The following is a 25,866-nucleotide window of genomic DNA, read 5'->3' as shown; positions in this document are numbered from 1 at the left end:
TCTCACATAGCCTATCAAAATAATAGTCTGAATTCTCATGGGAAGAAATTAAAGTGAGGGAAGAAGGTAAGGTAATTATATTTTGGAAAATATGAACAAACTATTAAACTCTGGAATCAGGTCAACATCACATAATAGCTTTGTGCAAAGACAATAAATGTTTAATGAATTAGTTAATTTTTAATTACAAATATATTAGGATGATTAATGTGTATACCTTTTGAGTCTTAGTATTCATACCTCTAAATAAGTGTGCATATCCATTTAATCTATATGCATGAACTCAAAAATTTCAAATTCAAGCCAGGCATGGTGGCTCACGCCTATAATTCCAGCACTTTGGGAGGCCGAGGTGGGTGGATTGCTTGAGTTCAGGAGTTCACGACCAGCCTGGCCAACATGATGAAATCCTGTCTCTACTAAAAATACAAAAAAGCATTAACTGGGCCTGGTGGTGCATGCCTGTAATCCCAGCTACCTGGGACGCTGAGGCAGAAGAATCGCTTGAACCCAGGAGGCGGTGGTTGCAAGGGGCCAAGCTGAGATCATGCCACTGCATTCCAGCCTGGGTGACAGGGCAAGACTGTCTCCAAAAAAAAATGATAATAATAAAAATAAATTCAAGGAGTTGAAGACACATGTCCATGAATTCATGCATTTATTGGACAGGTATTTAATGAGTGCTACTATGGTCAAGAAAGTATGTTTCTAAGAATGGACAAGAAAGACACAGCCCTTGCCTTTCCAGAGCTTCAAAGTTAGGTGAAAAGAGGTCGGTATTATACAAGGTGCTGCACAAATGATTAAGCATAACTGTGACAGAACAAGCTGCTGAAGGACACCAACAGAGGCTCAAGTTCATCTGGGCCAGGTCAGGAGTCGGGGAAGAGGATCCCTTTAGGAATCTATATTTGAAGGCTCTGAGGCGAGGTAGCGGTGGCTCAAGCCTGTAATTCCAGCACTTTGGGAGGCCTGGTGGGTGGATCCACCCGAGGTCAGGAGATGAGACCATCCTGGCTAACAGTGAAACCCCGTCTCTACTAAAACATACAAAAACTAGCGAGGCCGGGAGTCCTGTAGTCCCCAGCTACTGGGAGGCTGAGGCAGGAGAGTGGCTAGACCGGGGCCAGGCTTGCAGTGAGCGAGATCAGCCCTGCACTCCAGCCTGGGCGACAAGCGAACTCCATCTCAAAAAAAAAAAAAAAAAAAAAAAGAAGAACAAAGGATGAGTCAGACTTTAACAGAGAGAACAAAACAGGTATGCGTTAGTCCGTTTTCACATTGCTGATAAAAGATGTACCCGAGACTGGGCGATTTACAAAAGAAAGAGGCTTATTGGACTTACAGCTCCACATGGCTGGGGAGGCCTCACAATCATAGTGGAAAATGAAAGGCATGTCTCACATGGCAGCAGACAAGAGAAGAGAGCTTGTGTAGGGAAACTCCCATTTTTAAAACCATCAGATCTCGTGAGACTTATTCACTATCACGAGAACAGCACGGGGAAGATCCACTCCCATGATTCAGTTATCTCCCACCAGGTCCCTCCCACAACATGTGGGAATTCTGGGAGCTACGAGATGAGATTTGGGTGAGGATACAAACCATATTAAGGTACAAAGGGCGTTAGAGAAACATAACAAGTGCACCTCCTGGTACAGCAAGGAGGGGCACAGAAGGAGACACTGCACAGGGGAGCGAGTCAAAAATCTCCCCAGGCTCACCATGTCCAGGAAGGATGTGGTGGCGTGATCATACCCTAGAGTCCAAACAACAAGATTCTTTTCAATGGCAGTGCCAGGTTAAAACAGCAGGCTGAAAACCCACATTCATTTCACCTCCTCCTAAACTCTAACCAAAACTACAGTCCAGAGACTTTCTTAAAAAAAGGCACAAACCTACTCAGCACACAAAGGTAAGGAAGTAAAAAAAGCTGATGAAGAAGAAGCGAGTAATTTAACACATTCAGCAAAGCCAAATCCCAGGCCTTCAGCAGAAAAGCTGAGCGCCAACACAGTGACTCCTGCAGAAGCCTTGTAAGGCTCAGAAACGAGTCCCACCAGTTATGTCTGAAACTGGGAGTTCGATAGGAGTTTAAGATATAAGCGTGGGGAGGTGACTGGGAAGGAGAGGCCGTTAGACCCCTCCACAGTCTCCCTGATCCCTGTCTCAGCCTTCTCTGAAGAGGCTGGGATAGGAACCAATATTGCAGGCCAGCACCTCAGCCCTCTTCTCCCCACGTGGCTCCTAGAACACTGGCAGTCAGACCTGGAGCCCCAGGTGGGACACTGGGAGACTGAAAAACTCTCCTTTGGAAACCAGTCACAGAGGAAATACGACAGCACGAGAAGCAGCCCACAAGCCACCCTCCAGGGACTGACCACCACATTCTAATCCCCCATCCCTCTTTTCTTTATATGAGACAGAGTCTTGCTCTGTTGCCCAGGCTGGAGTGCAGTGGTACAATCTCAGCTCACTGCAACCTCTGCCTCCCGGATTCAAGCAATTCTCCTATCTCAGCCTCCTGATTAGCTGGGATTACAGATGCATGCCACCATGCCTGGCTAATTTTTTCATATTTTTAGTAGAGACAGGGTTTCATCATGTTGGCCAGGCTGGTCTCGAACACCTGACCTCAAATGATCTGCCCGCCTCGGCCTCCCAAAGTGCTGCGATTACAGATGTGAGCCAACAATGCCCCAGCCAAAACCTCTGATTCTTGAGACAAATGATAGCTCACCTAAAATTCTATACCCACACAAACTATCAATAAAGTATGGATAAGATAGACCTTCTTAGCCACTTTTAGTGAGATGGAAATGTAGACAGCATTTTATCATCTTTGCAACCTATGGACAGAATGCCGAAGTCAGCCAGACCAAGATTGTTAACAATATTCAGCTTATTTTGACTACACTAAAGAGATTCCTGAGTTGAGTCCTAAGCTGCCTGGACAAGATGAGAACATTCATCTCACTGCAAGGAAACACTGAACTTCAGCCTGCTCCTGAGAGCTAAGCTGTAAAATCAGAAAACAAGAAGCAACCGACCCCTGCCCACATTTCTAAGGGATGTGACCTCCAGTACTGAGAGTTCATGCTACAACATCAGTAGAAGCAAGTGTGGGAACCCCTCATCTTCTTAAGATTAGCTCACAGACCAGGTGCAGTTGTTCACACCTGTTATCCCTGCACTTCAGGAAGCCGAGGCAGGAGGATCACTTGAGCCCAGGAGTTTGAGACCAGCCTGGGCAACATAGTGAGATCCCATCTGTACAAAAAAAAAAATCTAAAAATTAGCTGATATGGCTTGGCTGTGTCCCCAACCGAATCTCATTTTGAATTGTAGTTCCCATAATCCCCACATGTCATGGGGGTGCAATTGAATCACGGGGGTGGCTTCCGCCATGCTATTCTCCTGATAGTGAGTAAGCTCTCAAGAGACCTGATGATTTTATAAGGGCCTTCCCCTTTGCCCAGCTCTTATTCTCCTTCCTGCTGCCATGTGAAAAAGGACATGTTTGCTTCCCCTTTTGCCATGATTGTAAGTTTCCTGAGGCCTTCCCAGCCTTGCTGAACTGTGAGTCAATTAAACCTCTTTCCTTTATAAATTACCCAGTCTCAGGTATGTCTTCACTAACAGCGTGAGAACAAACTAATACATTAGCTAGGTGTGCTGGTGCATGCCTGTGGTTCTAGCTACTTGGGAGGCTGAGACAGGAGGATGGCTTGAGCCTGGGAGCTTGACACTACAGAGAGCTATGGTCACCCCACCCCCACTGCACTCCAGCCTAGGTGGCAGAGTGACACCCTTTCTCCAAAAAAAAAAAAAAAAAAAAAAGATTAGCTCACGACTTCACCTACTGAATCCTCACCCACTCTGAGGAAAAGCAAAGCCAGTTTGGTGCCCAGACCACATCCAGCCTTCTTCCCTCTTCGGAGCAGGGAAAGGGTCCTCTCTGAACAATGAGGACGGTACCCACTTCCCGTCCTATCAACAGGACTCAGCATCCCACTTAGGGAAGCATACGCAGGTAGGAACACCACAAAGAGAGGCACGGGCAGGACCCGCACAGCTGTGGGATCCCGGGTGCCCCGGCCCTGCAGGGAGGCAGGCCTGGGGCTGTGGCAGGGGCTTTGCTGGCCTGGCAGGTCTGAGGCCTAGACCAGAGGGTGGGCATCTGTATTCTTCTGCTGGTTCCCTCCTTCAACTCCTCCCGTGTGTGTATAAGGTACTTCAAAATAAAATTTATTTTTTCAAGGGTGAAGGATGTGACTGGATTTGATTCACATTCGAATATGACTGAGGCCATGGTGAAGAGAAAGGGGCGGGGGTGACGAGGGCAGGCTGGCTCTGGTGTGGGTGGCAGAGCTGAGAGGTCCAACATTAAAGGCTGTTTCTCTTGATCCTTTTTGTATGGGCAGGACAGTATGAAAGGAAGGAAGAAGAAAAGGGAGAGAAGAGGGAAGGAGAAGAAGAGAAAGACAAAGAAGAGGACAGAGAAGGATTTGGTCAGTGAGGCAAAAAATAACAACAATGCCCAGCATAACTGTCAGCCTCACTGTCAGTCAGTATCATGCTAACAGTGTATTATATTTACACTGTTCCTCCAGTACAGGAGCCCCCAAACACTGTAAAAATCATCATTCACTTAACGTCAGGACATAATTACATGGCTAAGTTGAGGAGGAAGTCTTAATAGCCCAATTTTACAAGCAGGGGAAGTACTGAACGAAAGGGTCAATGATTTGCCATGACTGCTTAAAAGGCTGAGTGAGGACTCGGGTGTCCATAAAATCCAGGAAGCCCACGTCCCCTATTAAATCCTTAAACTCCTGCTGTATGGCGTGTCCAACCACCACATTAAGTACATCTTCTATATGAAACTTCTATGACTCTGCAGACGCGTGCCACCCCAGGGCTGGGAAGCAACTGGATGTCTGCCCGTCACAACCACACTGAGAACTGTCCAAGGATGCCAATGGTGCTGGGTCACCACCCACACTCGTCGGGCTTGTTTTATGATTTCCTTGGATGAACCTGAATGGACCATCCTTGTCCAGAGCCAACATTCTATTTCACGTAAGTGTGAAGTCTAATTTTTGAAGTGTAAAGAACTTGGTAGCCGTTTTGGTAGAGATGCATTTCACAAGCCCTTCATTTTCGTGTGAGCACCCGGTGGAAGGCCTAGTACTTAGCAGAACCTCGGGACATTAAGAAAATTGAACCACCACAAGATGCATCATTTTCTGTCATTTTTACTAAACGTCAAAATTAGACTTGCTATATTTCCTTTTGTTTCTGTCGCAGGAAGTGAGGGGGTGAAAATATTTCCATAACAATACGCCACAAAGAAAAACAGTGAACCTAAACAATTTTAATCAGCATCTTATGAGTCATTATGAAGATTATTTTTTTAAAATGCAACATGAAACAGACAAAACCTTAAGCATTTAAAATGTAAACTGGTTAAGAAGGTGCCTTTTTCAAGTGGAAAAGGATTTGGTACGGAAAACTTTTTTTTATTTTTATTTTTGGAGATTGAGTCTCGCTCTGTTGCTAGGCTGTAGTGCAATGGTGCGATCTCAGCTAACTGTAACCTCCACCTCCCCGGTTCAAGTGATTCTCCTGCCTCACACTCCCAAGTAGCTGGGGTTACATGCGCACACCACACGCCTGGCTTATTTTTGTATTTTTAGTAGAGACGGCGTTTCACCATGTTGGCCAGGATGGTCTCGATCTCCTGACGTCAGGATCCGCCCACCTTGACCTCTCAAAATGCTGAGATTACAGGCGTGAGTCACCGCACCCGGCGGGAAAACTTGGTAGATGGTTTTATTCTCAAAAAGAGTAGATACATTGCTAAGAATCAACATCTTACCTTAAATACTTCCATTGGAAGAGGAAATTTGGCAGCATCAATAAGGGATTTTTCCAGAGTACATTTCCATTCAGAGGCCATCTTCAAAGGATAGATTTCTGTATCAACAGCAAATCACAGAAGAGTTGAAGGACTAACACGTTCTGCCGGGTGGCCCTTTCCTGCATGTTAATTCCCAAGCTTTCCTGATACCTCAGTGCGGTCAGTGACCGTGAGTGTTCACACCCCCTACCCGCCATGAGCAGCCACCTGCTGAAAGAACTTTCTGAAATTAAACAGCAACTTGGGATTCTGCTGTCAGAAATGAAGAATAAACTTAATAGACCTCTTCTTCAGGGAACATCTGTATGCATTTAGTTGGCATTCTGTAAGTAATTTAATGGTATTAATCACATTAGCAAAAACCTTCAGTCATCCGTGGGCCAAAATTCCACATATCACCTAGGAAAGCAATGCCCAGTGATGAGGAACTTTTTATCTGATACACTTCTAAACTACAAACGACTCTAGTCTGGCATTTGCGGTTATTACAACATATTTTTCACGAAATCTCTAAGCTCTCGTCTGCTAAAAATAGTCCCTGTAAGTCAGAAAATTATTAAAAGGTAAATTAAAATTTACCAACCAAGTTTAATATTTACACTTGAAATGTTGCTTAACACACCGCATGTTGCCCATATTTTTCCCCAGGCGGTGGGAGGGGGGGCAAGATTTACAGATGGAGGTTACAGAGTCTGAATGCAAAATTAAAAAGAGGGAAAAAAAAAAAAAAACTTTGAGCGCTGTTTTTACCTATTGCTGAAACTGCAGGAGAATTTTATGGCCTGATCTCAACAGATTTAAGACCTTATCAAAACAGGATTTGCAGAAGCCCTCACTGGAAGTAGGTATGTTTATGCCTTCACTATATCACCCCAGGCTACTTCAGACAGATGCTTAGGATATGAATACGAAATTAAGCACAGTTAAAAGGCAACATTAAACCTTTGGGACTATATTTTTAATTTCTTGCATGTCTGCTTTTTAGCATGAAGCCATCTATTTTGATCCTCATCGCTTTTGAACTCACCTTGAGCTTTAAGCCCCCGTTTCAGCAGTTTATTCAGTCATCATTACGCTACGTGTGAGATCCTGCCAGAACTAGCCAAGCCATCAGTGCACCGCCCGAAGTCATTGTTACTTACACAAAGACACACAAAGGGTAATTCACAACCACACATCCTCTGCGTGTGTGCATTGTCTATAATCCTTTCTAGTGCTTCCTGTCTGCTGAACTTTTTTCTCCCCTGGTTTGGCCTTTCTCAATTCTTCTTAGTTAGTTAACTAACGTAATCGGGAACACTCAGTGGGGTCTCGACACACACTTCTGCGGAGACTGAAAGAACGGGGCCTCTGATGTCCACGGTGAGAAGGGGGCGCTCAGGAAGACACTGCTTATCACAGGGCCCCCAAAAGCAGGCACAGGGACCAGTTCACAGAGCCCCCTGCAAGCTGCTCCATGAGGGTGAGAGGGACACCTGTGCACTCGGGCAAGCTCATGGGCACTGAATCCAAACCACAGAGAAACAGGAGGCCACTCAGCAGAGCCCAGGGGGCAAAGCCCTGAGGACACCAATGCAGGATCAGGAGAGAAACTGCCAACAACAGCCTGGAGCTCCTGACGGGACAGGGACCATGAACACACAGCTGTTTCCAGCAAGCCGGGTAGGCAGACGGAGAGTTCAACCTGGGCACGGTAGGAAAAGGACTGGCTCACAGAAAACAATGGGGATTTCCAAAGCCTGCACCAAAGAAAGAATCTGAAGACCCAACAGGTACAGAAAAGGAAAGCGTGATCTACCTGGCTGGCACCTTTGGCCTCTTGCTTCGGAATTAGGACTCGTTATACCCTTGACCCTTGATGGTGGTCTCCGAGTGCGAGAGGGATGCCCTGAGACAGAGGAGAGGGTAAAAGAATGGTCAAACAACACCCTCATTGAGAGGCCGAGGCAGGTGGATCACTTGAGGTCAGGAGATCGAGACCAGCCAAGCCAACACGGTGAAATCCCACCTCTAATAAAAAAAAAAAAAAAAACAAAACAAAAATTAGCCAGTGTGGTGGTGCGCACCTGTAATCCCAGCTACTCGGGAGGCTGAGGCAGGAGAATCGCTTGAGCCCGGGAGGCAGACATGGCAGTGGGCCAAGATTGTGCCACTGCATTCCAGCCTGGGTGACACTTTGTCTCCAAAACAAACAAACAAACAAACAAAAAACCTTAAGTCCAGGAGGAATGGAAATCCAACATGACCAGGGTTAGATCTAAGCTATGAGAACTCATGGAGGGGATGCCCCGGCCCCAGTGGGGTTGCCTGCACGCTGGCCCAGGAAGGTGGACCAACCAAGTCATCTCTGAAAAAATGAACTCCTCTGTCCACAGGATGCCATCTCTCCTCCTCATCAGAGACAAAGGTAACAAGAAGCCCAGGTGCCAGGTGGGCCCTGCCTCTGTCCTACAACCTGAAGATTCTCTGTTTTCTTTCTGATGGTGTTAAATCCTGGAATGAATCCAGCCCACAGCAAGGCAGATTTCTTTCATGACAAGGTGAAAATCAGCTGCAGTTTTGACAGCCTGACACAACCGGCAGAGAACAACAGTCCCCGTGTGCATTCTGTGAGATGGAGGCACGCTGGTTATACTGGCAAATTAACGGACAATAAATAGTACCATTCAAAGAACATTGACCATTTTCTTAAAATGATCATGTTGCAGGTAACTGAATAAAGTACATCATGCCAGTTTCTGTTTCTGGGAAGGTCATGAGCAATTAAAACATGTCCCTATTCCTCTGAAACTAGAAGCCTACGAGAAAAACGAGGCAATCTCCTTTTGTGCAAGGGTTTGGTGGGGCATTTCCTATTAAGTGCCACAGGAAGCAGGAATGCATAACATAATCATCAATAAACAAAGGCCTATAGAAACAACCCTTCTTTTATCCACCTCCCTCCAAAAAACTTCTGTATCTTCCTGCTCCTCCAGATCCTACCCAGTGAAGAAAGATGAGTCTACATTGTTAAGAGATAGTAAACGTCAAAGAAAAGTGTTATGGACTAAATGTTTGTGTCTCCCCAAACTTCTTACTTGAAGCCCTAACCCCAAAGGGATGCCCTTGGGAGATTAGAGTTAGATGGGGTCATGAGGGTGGGGCCCTTAAATGAGATCTGTGTCCTTAAAAGAAGAGACACCAGAGTTCTTTCTTGATCTACTATGTGAGGACACAGTCAGAAGGCGGCTGTCTGCAAACCAGGAAGCGAGCCCTCCCTGGACCTCAACTACACTGGCACCCTGATCTCACACTTCCAGCCTCCACATCTCTGAGAAGTAAATGTTTGTTGTTTTAAGCCACAAAGCCTGTGGCATTTGGTTATGGCAGCTTGAACAGATTAATACAGTCCAGCTCACTTTTGGACTAAGTAATAGTTCAGGCAGGAAGTATTTAAGTTGGATTCAGAAACTCCCTGACTCCAAGAACTATCTAAAACAGGCACTAAAAAAAAAAGGGGGGGGGGGGATGGGGGTGGATAAAATAATTTTGAAGGAAAAGAACAAGGGAATAAATTCTAGATATAGAGAAGAAAAAAACCTCAAAAAGTTTTATCTCCTTAGCATCTGCAAGAATACCTAAAAGTCTATCTTATTTTCTAAACATCCCAAAATAGGAGAGCAGTGGGCTTCTTAAATGACCCTAACCTTAATGACCTACTTACCCTCCTTAACCTTAAGACTGTGATCACAGATTAAATGTCTAGAAAAGGCCAATCTCTTGATATACATTACACCACTCAGCAGCCCAGCAAGATATCCTTATCCCCATTATACAGGGTAAGGCAGCTTCTTTCCCCTCCTCCTTCCCCAAGCGCCAGAATGCTATTTCCTCTGATTCAGGGCAGAAAGAGAAAGGCTCAATGGCCCTATGTTTCTCAGAGGTGGAGAGTATAAAATCTAGTCTCTTTTCCCAGGTTTTTGAAGGCTAACTTCGTAGCTACTTTCTATGACCCATTTCTCTTCTATGTTGCTGAACAGTTGAGAAATCTGTGCCCTCTGAAGAGTAAAATGAGGGCCACGAGGAGTGGCTCATGCCTGTAATCCCAGCACTTTGGGAGGCTGAGGTGGGCCGATCATCTGAGCTCAGGAGATCAAGCCCAGCCCGAGCAACAACATAGTGAGATCCCATCTCTACAAAATAAGAAATTAAAAAAATTAGCCAGGGATGGTGGCCCATGCCTGTAGTTCCAGCCACTTGGGAGGCTGGGATGGGAAGGTCACTTGAGCCTGGGAGGTTGAGGCTGCAGTTAGCTGAGATCATGCCACTACACTCCAGCCTGGGAGATAGAGCAAGACCCTGCTTCGAAAATAATAAATAAATAAATAAATAAATAAATAAATAAATAAATAGTAAAACTAAAGGATGATTATTTTTAACAATGGTGGTGGTGCTGGGAGCGCACAGCAGACAGTCCTGGCAGAAGGGAAGAGTTCGTGGGGAATGTTCTCATCTCCCCTGCACACCTCCCTCCCACTGGACTTCTCCGCATCAGTCACGGAAGCAGAACACTTTCCAGTGACTTCATGGTGTTTGGGAAAACGAGAAAATCAGCCTAGTATTTTCCATGCAGGTATGAAGTTTTATTCTCACCTAGATTCCAGTTAAGGAAGTGGTGCCACCACATAAGTTACACAAGTCACCGTGGGACTTGAAATCAATTTCTACAAATCCAAAGTACTAGAATCTGTCCCCATGAGCACAATAGGGGTAGTAACAGCCTCGCTTCCCGGGGATGCTGTTCTGCTGAACGAGGCAGCAGAATCCAGTTTCCATCTTGAAACCACTGGATCTGAGGAACTCAAAAATCACACTTTGAGTGTCCTGTCACTTTTTAGTTCTTCTTCCTGTATGTAACCTTTCCTGCTGGTGATTTAAATACTGGGGAAGTAAGCTCTTGAGGATGAATGGCTTTTCCAGAATCTTCTTTTTTTTTTTTTTTTTTTTCCAAGGGGTCTCACTCTGTCACCCAGGCTGGAGTGCAGTGGAGCAATCTTGGCTCACTGCAGCCTCCACTCCCGGGATCAAGCGATCCTCCCACCTCAGCCTCCTAAGTAGCTGGGACTACAGGTGCACGCCACCACGCCCAGCCAGGTTTTTCTATTTTTTGTAGAGACGGGGTTTCACCACGTTGCCCCAGCTGGTCTCAAACTCCTGAGCTCAGGCGTGAGCCATCGTGCCCTGCCTGTTCCAGAATCTTCAGGGGCCCCCAAAACTCTCCAGTTAAATGAACAACTAATCTCCAGAAAATGCTATGACAAGTAAACGCAATTTATTCATATATTATAAAGACCCCAAATTATCTAAAGAGGGAGACGGCTCATAAGCGAATATTTCCTAAGTTTCCACGGAGGCACATTCCATTGCCGCTTATGAGCGTGAGTTCCATAACTTCCCAGGAAAGAAACATCACAGAGAACACAAGAAGCCACTAGCCATCCTTTGCTTTGCTATAAATTTGTACGCTGGCAAGTAGATATTGCTCCTAAAATTTATAAAGCAATTAGGTACTAAGCAGAGATTTATACACACAAGTTTACGCACAAAGTAAATTTCTCCTGCTGGGTTATGAATCCCAGGGCAAACCCGGGCTTACATCCTTCCTCACAACACGACAGGCTCTTTGTCTGTCATCAGAGTCAAAAATTACTCAGGATAGAGATGGAGGTGTTGGCTGCTTCTCAACATTTTGATGGCAATAATACTAATAAAATGCCACATTACACGTCTCTATGCCTGTCAAACTTAACGCAAATGCAAACACACGGGACACAGGACCAGGAAGCGTTTTCAATGAAAGCCTTCGAGTGACAGAAAAGACAAATATAACTCCTCTCCTTCATGTACTCAAGACTAATATCGGCAACTAATACAGGAGGAAATTCTCTGGTGATTTTAATAAAGCAAAGAGCCACGTCCTTACTCCAAATATACCTACAAAACTCACTGGAATGAAGATTACCAATTTCTGAAAAAAATATGTATTTCTTCCTTGCCATCTCTAATTCTACAAGAATCCAATATTTCTGTTCTGAGGTTTCCCATTCAAAGACTGACAAGAGGAAGCAGCAGGGGGAGTGGGGTGGAAGGGGCCCGGGCCAGCACCTGGGAATCTGAATTTCACTGCCTGTCCCCTAAAACGGGGACCTTGGACAACTAGCTGAACTCCAGTCTCAACTTTCTCTGCTGTGAAACAAAATTCACAACAAACATGCAGCACTTTTTTAGAATCAAAATAAACAATGTACCAGATGTAAAATCGCCAGGCACATAGTAAACATTCAAGAATGCTTATTTTGTAAATACTGAGATTTTTAACTAGGTAGGTATAACAGAGACCGTAAGGCACGATTCTTCCCAATTAAGCCTCTGCAAAGCCATTTGACGGTGCATTTGAAGCTAACTAAAATCTTACATGCCAGGAGAAAACATGATGATCTATCTACTCAGTGCTGTTTCATGGTCAGACTGGATTGTGGTTTGGATATTTAGACGGATGGATGGATGAATGGATGGACGGATAAACAGATGAATGCTGGATGAATAGGTTGATAAACAGATGAATGCTGGATGAATAGGTGGATAAATGGATGGTTGGATAAAATACATGAATGCTGGATGAATAGGTGGATAAACAGATGAATGCTGGATGAATAGGTGGATAAACAGATGGTTGGATAAAATAGATGAATGCTGGATGAACAGGTGGATGAATGGATGGATGAATGGATAAATAGATAAATGGAAAGATGGGTGGATGAGTAGGTGGATGGACTGGTGAATGGACAGAGAGATGGGTACACAGATGGACAGAGATATTCAAACCTACTTACAAGACTATCAAAATTCCTAAAGAAAAACATGGAGAATATGCTCAAGTCCCAATCTACTATGTCTTTCCTTTCTGAACCAGTGATTCCCAAGGAACTAGATCAACTTCCCTAAGGCCCCCAACATTGCTTTCTCCTTTGAGAACACTATTGATTGAGGTCTTAGGTTTTAGTCTCTACGGAAAGCATTGTGAAGTTAAAGTGCTTAATATTCACATACTCAGATATAAAAGATACCAGAGAGCTCAAACATTTTCTAGAAACACACCCAAGAAAACATCACATCTTTTTCTAAAATACTTTACAGCAGCAAAAGCTTTGGTCCTTACCTGAAGGTGGGTCCATTCTGTATTTATTCTCTTGACACCAACCAACTGGTCGAAGTCTGTAATCCAAGTAAAACAACCACTGGTCATAGGATTCAGTGTCCTCCAATCCCACATAGCGAAGGCGTAATCTTCCTCCAACATTTTCAATCACACTAACTATCCAGTACTGAAAAGGGCTCTGGGAATCCTGAAGTTCTATTAAGGAACCAACTGTAATGAGGTCTATAGGGCCTTTCCCTCGCAGAGGCTGTTTAAACAGAAGCAAAACTCCTTATTTTAAACTTTATTTTAAGGTTCTCATGGAAACAGATGACAGCAGAAGATAATATTTTTTCACACCATCATCCAAGGTACTGGTGAACAGTCTGGCGTTCCCTCCACCCCATCCTTGCCCGGCCCATGCCCCGCCCCTTCCCTTTCCTCCCTCCCACACATCCATGTACCCCATTCCATATCCAACAACAAAAAAATCACAAGTCAATAGAAAATAACAGTTTATGCTAAGTTCTCACCAAACAAATCACCCTTCCCAGATAAAATTGCTTTTGTTAACAATCAGTATGCTTTCAAGAAGAGTTCTACCCAAATTTGCCTGGATCTAGAGAACATGTGGTAGCAAACGGTCTACTTTTACAATAGACAGATATTTCTAATACAGAGCATTCAATTTACACCATGACTCTTTCCCAGACATTCATCTTACTCTACTGGCCGCTACTCTAATGACCAAGATGCTCTCATACTTTGATTATGTAATGAAGGCACGAGTGTGTGTTGATAACATGTCGAACACACAGTAATGATCAGCTAAATTAGACTACTACGTAAAATTATTTCTACACTTAACCTGATAATTGGTTGAGATAATTTATAATTACTGCCCCTTGTAAGAAACCTTATTAGCATATGATAGCATATGAAAAGGGTGTTTGTTCAGCCAGCTTTGAAGGCAAATATGTTTTAGAAAATTAACATAGTGAGACAATTTGTCCTTTTTGAAAGGATGAACTATCATCATTTTGATTTGTTAATGAACAATTAAAACAGTAGCTCTAAAGATATATAACAAATACATCAAGCAAAATCTTCACAAAATAAAACCCGTTAACTATATTACACAATGACGTTCTAAAGTGTCAATCTCATTTACGAAAAGAGGGAAAGTTTACGGTTAAGAGAATATGATACTGTCAAAATCCACACCTGATTAGAGAATATGATACTGTCAAAATCCACACCTTATTACTTATTACTTGTTGTTCACTAAGTTTTCCCCTTTTTAGGGGCATTCTTAAGAAAAACAGACTAGGTAATTCAATAATTACTTATGACGCAGTGCCTTTCTCTTCCTGTTCTATTATATAAATATAAATACTAAAATGTTTCATCATAAAATTATTTTCAAATAAACCATCAAGATTTCAGATTAAACTATTTCTTTTCTTCAATACATTAAAATTTCCTTGGCTACACTGAAATATGATCTGCCATTCCTCCTCTTGTTTTTACAAGAGAAGTTAATTCAATTATTGGTTAACGTGTGTATGTTCAAATCTTGGGGTTATGCATCCGAAATAGAACATTTAACGGAACCACTTATCAATGTACTCCAAGAGACTATATTAGCACATACATAATCTTGTCACCTGTTCAAAACAGTTATTCTACAGGATTTGATTTATATTCACTCATATAGGAAAGAAGCTTAAAGATATAGGACAGTAGGAAGACGTCCTGGCATACTGTGATTTAAAAATTGGATTCGCATAGAGCGAATTTTTCCATTTGCTGATTGCATCACAGGGGAGGTTTCAGCAATGCCTTTCAAATCAGTCACCTAAGTTATTCAGGACAAAACAGGAAGGGAGGCTATTCGGATGGCAGTGTCTGCGGAAAGCACGTATCTGCTGAAGGATATATGCAAAGGTGCTGTCAGGTCTGAGCTCACGTAACTGGGGTGCTTCAGAGATACATTAGATGTATAACAACAATACATACACCTTCCAGGAGGTTGGCGGGTGCTGTCCTCGAACCGGTCAAGTCACGTATGAGAAATTCTGTCCAGTCTGTATACTTCTCTTTGATTGCTGGCAAGACAAAGGAGGAAAAAAAAAAAAAAAAAAACTTCAACACAGCAGCTAAGTATCCAATCAACTTAAAATCACAGCAGTTTTCTCTAGGTAGGTTTGATTTCAATGTTTTTCTTAACCTTCATCACCAAGCTTCAGTCAATACTAAACTTTCATCACCATGCTTAAATACTAAAATTGAGACCGAAAATGTGTCTCTAAGTAGTGACTTGACACGTACCACATGCCTGGGCACCAAGGAGATGAAAGAATCCGAAGTCTTACAACCTATTTAGAAACTTTTCACAGATCACAAAGAAATGCTAAAGTATACAATTCAGGAGGTTCTAAGAAGAGAGAGAGCAGTGAGGCTAGGGAAATCAGAGAAAGGCTTTCCAGGTGGGAGAATCAAACCAGGCCCTGAGTTAACATGAAAGGTTTATACAGTTGCAGAAGAAGAAGGAATCTGCAGACAGAGAAATGGGCACAAAATAACAAGACGGGTGGACTGAAGGTGAAATGGAGAAACAGAGAAACAGGAAAAATAAGTAGTCCCCTCCATATCCATGGGTTCCCCATCCCTGGGTTCAATTCAACCGAACATCAAAAACACATGGGAAAAAATGCATCTTTACTGAACATGTACACTTTTTCTTGTTATTATTCACTAAAATCTCCAATGTAACACTATTTATACAGCATCTATGTCAACAGGTGGTTTAAGGTCTGCAGGAAGATGTGCATAGGTGATGTGTGAGCTATACTACTTTCTGTGCAAGACTTGAGCATCTGCAAATTTTGGTATCCTTGGGGGTCCCGAAGCCAGTCCCCCACGGGATCTCAAGGGATGACTGCACAGTAAACAGTCAGGCTAAGGCACACTCCAGGCACACAGCACTGGGAAATAATACTGAGTGGTAGGAATAAACTATGGACAGTCCAGGAAGTCAACACAGACGCTTAACAAACAGGACATCTCTGTATAAAATGAATCCGGTAAATACTATAAGGGTTTGAATGGAAAGAAAAGAGTCTAAAAGCAGGGAAACTGAGGCTGCTTCAGTTATCTAAGTAGAAAAGTGACAGGACTCAAAATAGGGGTGACAGCCCTGTGAATAAGGAAGGAATGTATCTGAGGCCTCCTCTGAAAAAGAAATATCAGACTGTGGAGGGCAACATTCTACAAGTGCTCGGAACCCAAGACCTGAGAAAAGCGTATCTTCTTGGCATGTCTCCCAAGCGACAGATCTCCAAAGGCCTCACTGGGCTACACCCGCATCCCTGAGGGACCTGAGCCTTCCAAGGGCACCAACAGATGGATGTGCAAAGTCAGCATAAATGACAGTGAGACCCTAGCCCCAGATTAAGCACCCACCACAACTGGCTCTCCCTGTGGGCAGCCCAGGATCCACCCAGGACTTTACTCAGCCCCAGTAAAGGTCCAAGACCCAAGTAGTTTGTGCATTGTTTAGGTTCTTCAAATGCTTGATGCAACCCTTCTGGCTCAAACCTAAAGCAGTGAAATTACTATAAAAGGGAAGTTGGCCATAAGGGTGTGGGGCAGATCTGGGCCCCAACGGGGGTTCCACCATCACTGGATGCATGACTTTGAATAATTTACTCAATTTCTCTTAGACTCTTTTCTAGCCAATCAAAGGGTGCCAGGTTGCTAACAATATTTTGCTTCTAAGGGGTGTTCTAAAGACTAAAGGAGAGACATATGCAAATAAAATATAACCAACCCAGGCACACACCAACCAATTAACAAATATTAGCTCTTGTTTTATTAAAAACATGTACTAAATTATTACATATATCTTTGTAATCTGCTGGTTATTGATTATTCATACTCATGATATCCAGACTGAAACTTTCAATGAGCTTTGGCAGAACTGCCAGTAGAATGGAGGCCAACATACAAGCCAAGCAGTGGCCAGACCTGCTGCTTCATCACTAACGTGCCTCTCGGTCAACATCCACCCACGCCCAAGGACGATCATCAGACCAAGAGCAAAACCAGCACGCACGGAACTCAGGCAAACAAGGCTGAGTCCAGCTTTACCTTATATGGCAACGTCCTAGCCTCACCCCGCTTATAATAAAGAATAACTCATCTGTCCACTTCTATCACTACATTTTTTCCTCAAATAAAATGTCACCTTCCTTATTTTATACATACATACTCACATGGAAATACAGACACAAAAAATACTGTATGCTCGGCACTTTGGGAAGCTGAGCATAAAACTGTGTTCTTGTGTTCTCTTGCTTCGTTATAAATGTAGTCATCATTTTTCAAATGCTACACCCTTTTCAAAAGTGGCCCTCTTGCATGGCTAGGGTCACTGAGATGAAAACAAAGATACACAGGCCAAATGAACTAAAATCTGGACTCACGCTATGCTTTACAAAGACCTTTCATTTACCCCCTCTGTTTTGTTCCTCCTAACAATGCTAACAGGGGCTTCTTCTTCACTAACTCTTGCCCAAGTTCACAGAAAAAAATTAGAAAGAGCGGCCAGGTGCAGTGCCTCACACCTGCAATCCCAGCACTTTGGGAGGCCAAGGCAGGTGGATCACAAGGTCAGGAGTTCAAGATCAGCCTGGTCAATATTGTGAAACCCCATCTCTACTAAAAATAGAAAAATTAGCCGGGTGTGGTGGCAGGTGTCTGTGGTCCCAGCTACTTGGGAGGCTGAGGCAACAGAATCGCTTGAACCCAGGAGATGGAGGTTGCAGTGAGTCGAAATCATGCCACTGCACTCCAGCCTGGGTGACAGAGCGAGACTCCGTCTCAGAAGAGAAAAAAAAAACAAAAACCTAGAAACAGCCTCAAGCCCCCAAGTGTTCAGAGCCCGATCTCACATGGAGTCTTTCCACTAGATTCTCTGATTCTCCAAAGCTTTTGCAAACAGATAAACCAGTAATTTACATTGCAGGCATGATGGAGATCATATGAAAATGACTCACATAAGTTTCAAGATTGGGACAAAATCTACAACTGCACCCCAAAAATATGCATTTCATATCTCATTACAAAAGAAGAACAATGATTATAATCCAGTGATAAATGGTCCTGTGCCTAGCACAGGTCGTCTATATCCAACTACGGGAAGAAAGCTCTGTTTCCACAGGATTGTTCTAACATGCGTATGATCCAAGTTCCTGTTTAAGTGAAAATGTTTAAAATATGCAAGCACCCTATGAAGTCACTGCACAATGCTGAAATTTAAATTGTCCAAGTCACAGCAAGGGAGCTCCAGGGAGAGCTCTGACATTTACATCTTACGAGCCTCGAGTTCCCAGAAGTCCTATAGCTTTCCTTTATATGCGTCTGCACAAGACTCAAGCAATCTTTTATGAGTCAGACTATCTAAATGAATTGCTCTCCATGAAAGATGTATCTATACAGCCATAAACATACACAGACCACTTTAGGTTAAAAAGTAGAAAAAAACCTTCTCAAGAATCTGGCTAATTTTATAAGAAAAACTGTATCATCAGTCAACATTTAACTCTCAAAGCTCTAAATGTTCAAATGTACCATAAACCTATTACAATAAATATTGCCATAAAATAAAAACTAAGTATAATCAATTTACAATTCCGAGTCCATGGAGTTACCTTAACCACTGATTAATTCAGTTAAATCCTGGTAAATAAAATTTGCCTCGCAATTCCTTAGAATTCACTGCAATAGAAGCTAATTGGCATTGCTTAGTGTGACCATTAAACTTCTAACTCGAAATTTTAAAACTATAAACTTTATTCCGCAGCACGTCTCTCTTCCAAGACTCCAACTCAGCGCTCTCAGCTGTAAGCCAAATCCTTGTCTATGATCAGGATCTTATTCTTCAAATTGAAGGACCAATCCACACATGAAACATCACGAAACTCAAAACCTGCCCTGCGCCCAACAACGGCATCAAAGGAGAACTCTACAGCAGGAAAGAAATAATCAGGGAGAAAAATAGTCTGCAATTTCAGGTGGAGGAAGGTTTACCCATAACTTGGTAATCATCGCTCCATGCTTTCAACTGATAAAGGCAAACTCCTAGAAAGTCATAAGAAACAAACAAACAAAAAAATCAGAAACTTTTTACCACATTCTCATGAACATTTTTTCAAGGTTTTACTTAGTTATAATATTATACAAGCATTCCACTATACCTTTTAAAAATCCAAGTTCCATTCCACTAATGCCCCACTTGGAGAGGTGCCCACATCACAGTGAAGGAAGGAATCATGAAGTTAGGTTTCAGAATTCAAGTTCTGAGCTTGAGTTACACACACATATGCTTCTTGAGGACATGTAAAGATGGACCCAAATCCCACAAATGCTTTATTAGGATTATAAAGCTGCCGAGCTGGACATGGTAGCTCACACCTGTAATCCCAACACTCTGGGAGGCTGAGGCAGGAGGATCTCTTGAAACCAGGAGTTCAAGACCATCCTGGGTAACACAGCAAGACCCCATCTCTACAATTTTTTTTTTTTTTTTTTTTAACTTAGCTGAGCATGGTAGTGGGTGGCTGTAGTCCCAGCTGCTTGGGAGGCTAAGGCAGGAGAATGGTGTGAGCCCAGGAGTTTGAGGCTGCAGTGGGCTATATGATCACAACCACTGCACTCCAGCACGGGTAACAGACTAAGAACATGTCTCTAATAAAAGAAAAAGAAAGAAAGCTATCTACAAATCGAGTTCCAGATAAAGGCAGAAGATTAGCATCACTTTTTCAGAAACTGGGGAAACACCACTAATGTTGGATTTCGAGCCCTATCGAGTGCACATAACGTAGAGTCCGAAGCTGAGTCACCTCTCAGGGACGCGACCTGTATAGACCGGGCTGTGGGTACAAAGCCTGTGGTCAGGGCTGCCCATGCAGGCAGATGATGAACAAGGAGACCCATGCTGGGGTCAGGAGGACAAACACTGATGGCCCAGGCTCCTCAATGCCTTCCCATGTCACAGTAGAACAGACAGGTCTGCTGAGACCAGCCACCCCATGCCTACCCTTTCTCTGAGAGATGGGGAGAGTAATTAGAATGAAGAGAAAGGCCATTTTCACTCAAACCCACGCTAGCCCACAGGAAGGGAGTTCGAGTCCCATCTCTATGGGCTAGCATTTAAACACAAGGGTATTTCATTTTTTGTTGTCTTTCCGGGCAATTTTCTGAACTTACTTCCAATCAATCCTTCTTTGAATTCATTCCGTGGGTCACAGTTTTAGTCTGCAATGTTTCTTTCTTGCTTCTGGTAGTTCCTTCCTTCTAAAACCTTTTCTTTAACAAGGTGCCCTTTTCAAAACCTCTCATTACGGTAATGAGAGGTGTTTCTCTTCCCCTATTCCCCGGGTCCTCTCTGATTCCTGGGGGCTGTTTTGCTGTTTCTTCATCTCATCCTGCCCTCTTTGATCAGAAGCTTTCCTGGGGTGTCTAGCCAACAGTGGTCACGCATCACACTTAAATAAGACAACAGAAACCCTGGAGAGGCTGGTGTCCTGGGCAGAGGGGTCTGACTCAGAGCGTAGGCACTGGAGTAATTCCCCTTCTAAGAAGCTGCCTTCCAAACTAGCAACAGGGGTTCTCCCCAGACAATTCAGTCCACTTTTTCAGAGATGAGGCAGAGGGATAAATATCTGGCTTCTAGTCCTTGGTTGTAGCCACGGCAGGGGTGGAAGAAGGACAGAATCCATGAAGTGATCTGACTATAGGTATCCCACGGAACCCTGTGATTTTCAGCCTCACATGGGACTCCCGCCCACCCGGCATTCAAAGTCTCCAAGGTGAGCTTCCCCAGCTGCAGCCCCCACACTAATTTGGTAGTCATGGAGCCTTATCAGCTTCCAGGCTGCCAGAAACATTGTGAAATCCCTTCTCCATGCTGGTGGCCTTTAAGTTCTTTGTGTTGTTGGTATATGTACTTTTTATTTTCTCACTACCATTTTAATGGGGTCTCTGGAGGAAAAAGAGATAAATAAGAGTGCTTAATCCACCGAAACTCCTCCCAGCTCACAAGAGAACCGAGCCTTCTCTCCACGAGATGTCAGGTAGCAGCCTTTGACTTCTCAGGGGAAGACTTTTTTTAACATTGACTTTGCTAAAGAAAAAAGGAGGCAACAGTAGACTTCAAATGATAAAAGGAAACACTTGCTCTTACTATTAAGAAAAAAGCATGACAGAGTTCTTTCCCTTGGAGATTTGTAAAGAAGAACCTACATTAATTTTTCATATAAGGTTCAAATTAGATTGTTCCTACAAACAAAAGGATAGATCACAAAATGATTCAACAGGATTGACAAGCTTCTAGTGCTACCTACTACTGGGGTTCAAACACATAGATAAAAGTGTTGCTGTCTTTAATAATGAATGTAACCCAGATGAAGATATAACTTGTGAAGAATGTCAGAAAAATTACACTTACACACACACACACCCCTTAGTACCTGTCATATAAAGATTTTGGGAGGACAAGTTTCATTTCAACCTTTCAAGACTCTTTCAGTTGTAAAAATACACTTGTATGATTAAGAAAAGAAATAGTATCATTTTGTTGTAAAGAATAGGAATTAGGCGGGGCGCAGTGGCTCATGTCTGTAATCCCAGCACTTTGGGAGGCTGAGGGGGGCGGATTACCTGAGGCCAGGAGTTCAAGATCATCCTGGCCAACATGGTGAAACCCGGTCTCTACTAAAAATACAAAAATTATCTGGGCACGGTGGCAGGCACCTGTAGTCCCAGCTACTAGGAAGGCTGAGGCAGAATTGCTTGAACCTGGGAGGTTGCAGTGAGCCAAGATCGTGCCACTGTACTCCAGGCTGGGTGGCAGAGCAAGACTCCATCTCAAGAAAAAAAACAAAAAAAGAATAGGATTTAACAAAGACATTATCTAAGACTTGCTGGAAGCAAACGACACAGCCCTATCACAGTGATGACATTAGGGTGAAAGGAGAAAAACAAGTGGTATGAAACTCGGAATAATCCACATCATATGAATATTTAATATTTATGCCACAATCATTAAAACTGTAGACAGGATTTATGCACACCCTTAAAAAGGCCTCTGTTACCTAACGTTCTTTCTATTCATTGCTTAGGGTTTTCTACAGGGTTGGAAATGAACACAGGAGAGTTGCCGTTGGCTGACATTAGCTCACTTCAGAGTCATACGTGATTTTTAACGGCAACTACTTCATTAGGCAACTGTGAGAATGAAATGAGAAATTAAACATAAACTTCCTAACACTTTTTACTCAAGTGCAGTATCAGTCCTTGTAAAAAGTAAATATTCTTTGACGATGCAATATTACCGAAGAATACTTACGATTCATTCAAATGTTTATTTAATACTGTTTGTTTTGAGAAGAACATATATAAAATATTTTAAACTGGTGTTTTCATTATAACCTAACGATTTCCTACAATCCAAAATTAACTTCTAAAGGCCACGCACAGTGGCTTATGCCTATAATCCCAGTACTAGGAGGTCAAGGTGGGAGGACTGCTTGAACACAGGAGTTGGAGACCAGTCTGGGCAACATAGTGACGCTCTGTCTCTTATTTTAAAAAAATAAATTAATTAAATTAAAGAAAAGCAAAATTAACTTTTAGTAAACTTGTACATCAGGTCATGGATATAAAGTTATGGTCACCAGCATAAAATCAGAGAGCAATATTAATTTGAAAAATTATGGTTAGAGTAAAAATTCCTTCCAGAGTATGATGATCCTTAATAGCCTTCTAGTCTCTTATTTGCCCTCCCTAACTTGGATACTAATGCTAGTTTTGTCACCACGATCACATCTTAAACATCTGCAAACTGGTACCAAAATGAAGTATCTCTCACAGAAAATAATGTCCAGGGAAAACTGTCACAGGAATCCAATCCATTTTTAGCTTCAATTCCCTTTCCTCGCATTCTTATAAAATCAATCACTTGTTATATGGCAGTAAAATGCAACCTCTCTGGTTCAACTTAGCAAAAAACACTCGTAACACAGCAGGGTACGCTGTGCGTACAGAGCATCACGGCCGTTGCTGGCGGGTGTTTTTGATGAGGGCAGGATCGGTAGTGAAGAGATGGCGTGCAATATGAATGTTTACATGTAGTTATTTACCTGCTTAGTTTTTAATTTGCATGACACATCGTTCAGCAGTTCCTGTAGTCTAGATTCCTTCCACATCCAAACCAAACTTTTCTTCTTCGTTTTATGCACAAGAGCACAGAGAAAGAAAAACAGTATCCTCGAGATCATTGTAAAACTTAGAATGCAAACCAGACTTCTCCACAGCTATGCTTCAGTCTGGCTGCCCTGCAACTTTCCGTTTCATCAGTGCAGTGACTCCAGCAACGCGCGCAAGTCACACTGCATAGAAGAGGAATTCACTCTCATTATTCTCCCTGTTTAAATAAGGCACCTGCCTGAGTATGTATCTATTTGCAGCAATTTTTTTTGTTTGTTCGTTTGTTTTCTTTTTTGAGACGGAGTCTCGCTCTGTCGCCCAGGCTGGAGTGCAGTGGCACAATCTCGGCTCACTGCCTGCCAGGTTCTGCCTCCCAGGTTCAAGCGATTCTCCTGCCTCAGCCTCTGGAGTAGTTGGATTACAGGCGTGTACTACCGCGCCCGGCTAATTTTCGCATCTCTAATAGAGATGGAGTTTCACCATGTTTGCCAGGTTTGTCTCGAACTCCTGACATCAGGTGATCCGACCATCTCGGCCTCCCAAAGGGCTGGGATTATAGGTGTGAGCCACCACTCCCAGCTAGCAATGTTTTATTGAGGGAATTTGGGGGAATTGTGTGACACCTTTTACCAGCCCCTGGGAAGAATCTGTAGCGCTGACCACCGGAGCAGCGGTAGGGCTGCCCCCAGCGGGGACACACAGAGGAGAGCTGTGCTTCCTCACCAGCATTTCATATGCTTGGTATTTTCGTCTTGGAAATTGCAGTAGCTTCCTGCTGGCTTTAGCACACAGCAAGGACTTCCACTGCCACCCTGAGAGGGATAGCCACGGTAGGTCTGGAGCAGAATGAAGTGAAGAAGTGGCATATTTTGAAAAGATGGTTCTGGTCACATTATTATCTGCACCCAGGCAAGAGCAGAAGCAGGAAGCCCTGCAAGGGGGCCACTGCGGTTCCTCAGCCAAGAGCTTGGCAAGCATGCTGTTCAATAGCAGAGGCGACGAGACAGGGTCAGATTCGCCACTTCAATCATCTCATGGAAACAGAGTCAGGGGATGGGTACCTGAGGCTGGCAGCAGGGGTAGAAAGTTTCAGCTTGAAAGGAGTAGACTTTAGAGACCCACGGCACCACACGGGGACCACAATTCGTAATAACGCATTGTGTATTTCAAAGTTGCTAAGAGTCGATTTTTAACATTCTCAGCACAAAAAAAAAAAAGATGCTAAGTTGCTAAGGTGATGGATATGTCAATAAGCATGATTTAATTTTTTTGCAAGGTATGCATGGGTCAAAACATTGCATTGTACCCCATAAATAGATACAATTATTATCTGTCAATTTTGAAAATATTTATTTATGTATTTATTTTGAGATGGAGTCTCACTCTGTCTGGAAGGCACTGGCGCAATCTCGGCTCACTGCAACCTCTGCCTCCCGGGTTCAAGTGATTCTCTTGCCTCAGCCTCCCGAGCAACTGGGATTACAGGTGCCCACCACCATCTCCAGCCTCAGCTTCCCAAGTAGCTGGGACCACAGACGCGCCCCACCACATCCAGCTAATTTTTGTATTTTTAGTAGAGACTGGGTTTCACCATGTTGGCCAGGCCGTCTCGAACTCCTGACCTCAGGTGAGCTGCCCGCCTCGGCCTCCCAAAGTGCTGGGATTACAAGTGTGAGCCACCGCACCTGGTCAAAGTATTTGTTTTTTTAAAATATGAAGGTAAAGCTAATGGGATTTGCTGATGGGCTGCAAGAGAAGTAGCACACAGAAATGTCCCTGAGGCTTTCTGGTCCAAGCACTTGAGGAATGGAGCAGGCCTTTACTGAGATGGGGCAGATTCAAGGGACGCAAATACCAAGGGAAAGCTCCACGCGCCCTCATAGTCGTTAAGATCATGAAGATGACTATGAGATACTGCATCACAGCTAGACTGCATAATAAAGAGACCCAAAAACATAGTGGTGCAAACACAAAGTTTTTTTCTCTCTCTCTCTCTGTCTCTCTATCTCTGTCTCTCTCTCTCTCTCTCTCTCTCTCTCATCCAGGGCAGGTGATACAGGGTGATACAGAGCTCTGCTTCCCAAGATGTGTTAGGAGTCCTGGGTCCTTCAATCCTGTCACTCTGTTCTAAGTGAGGGCAAGGAAACAGATGGTTCAGCACATCCCAGCCCATGGAAAGAAGGAAAGAACTTAAGTAAAGATGAACAATTTCCATCTCATCAGTTACATGTATATCACAGAGATCACTTCCTCGCCGGGCATGGCCCTATGTACATCTTCATAGTACAATAGGAGGTATGTCCCAAAGGGAGTTCTCTGGAGCAGTGAGCTAGGACAGAGCCCAGCTGGAGGTACTGAACCCACATTCATTCAGGTTCCCCATGAAATGCGTACTGCCCCACTGCTAGGGTGGGGGAAGGTACTGTAATTACTGTTTATCCCCTAATATCATGGCTGTTTTCTATGCTTACAAGAAAGGAAACCCACAAAATGG

General features: G+C 43.5%; 1 protein-coding gene across 6 annotated transcripts in view; it reads right to left on the bottom strand.

Moving 5' to 3' along the window:
* Positions 1-25,866, bottom strand: part of SFMBT2 (Scm like with four mbt domains 2) — a 254,395-nt gene that overhangs the window by 111,783 nt on the left and 116,746 nt on the right. For 3 of the 6 annotated variants that reach the window (XM_021943027.2, XM_009213935.4, XM_009213938.4), the window contains 4 exons: positions 15,120-15,208; positions 13,122-13,368; positions 7,722-7,811; positions 5,882-5,979 (listed from right to left, as the gene is read on the bottom strand). In XM_021943027.2, coding sequence (XP_021798719.1) covers positions 5,882-5,979; positions 7,722-7,811; positions 13,122-13,368; positions 15,120-15,208 — 524 coding nt within the window. Of the gene's footprint in view, positions 1-5,881; positions 5,980-7,721; positions 7,812-13,121; positions 13,369-15,039; positions 15,209-25,866 lie in introns of all 6 variants that reach the window. The other 3 variants (XM_021943029.2, XM_009213939.4, XM_021943028.2) reach the window with 2 other exon arrangements.

The sequence above is a fragment of the Papio anubis genome, chromosome 11, assembly GCF_008728515.1.
Source record: "Papio anubis isolate 15944 chromosome 11, Panubis1.0, whole genome shotgun sequence".
NCBI lineage: Eukaryota > Metazoa > Chordata > Mammalia > Primates > Cercopithecidae > Papio > Papio anubis.
The sequence above is the reverse complement of the archived record's forward strand: the minus strand, read 5'-3'. Positions and strand labels throughout refer to the sequence as shown.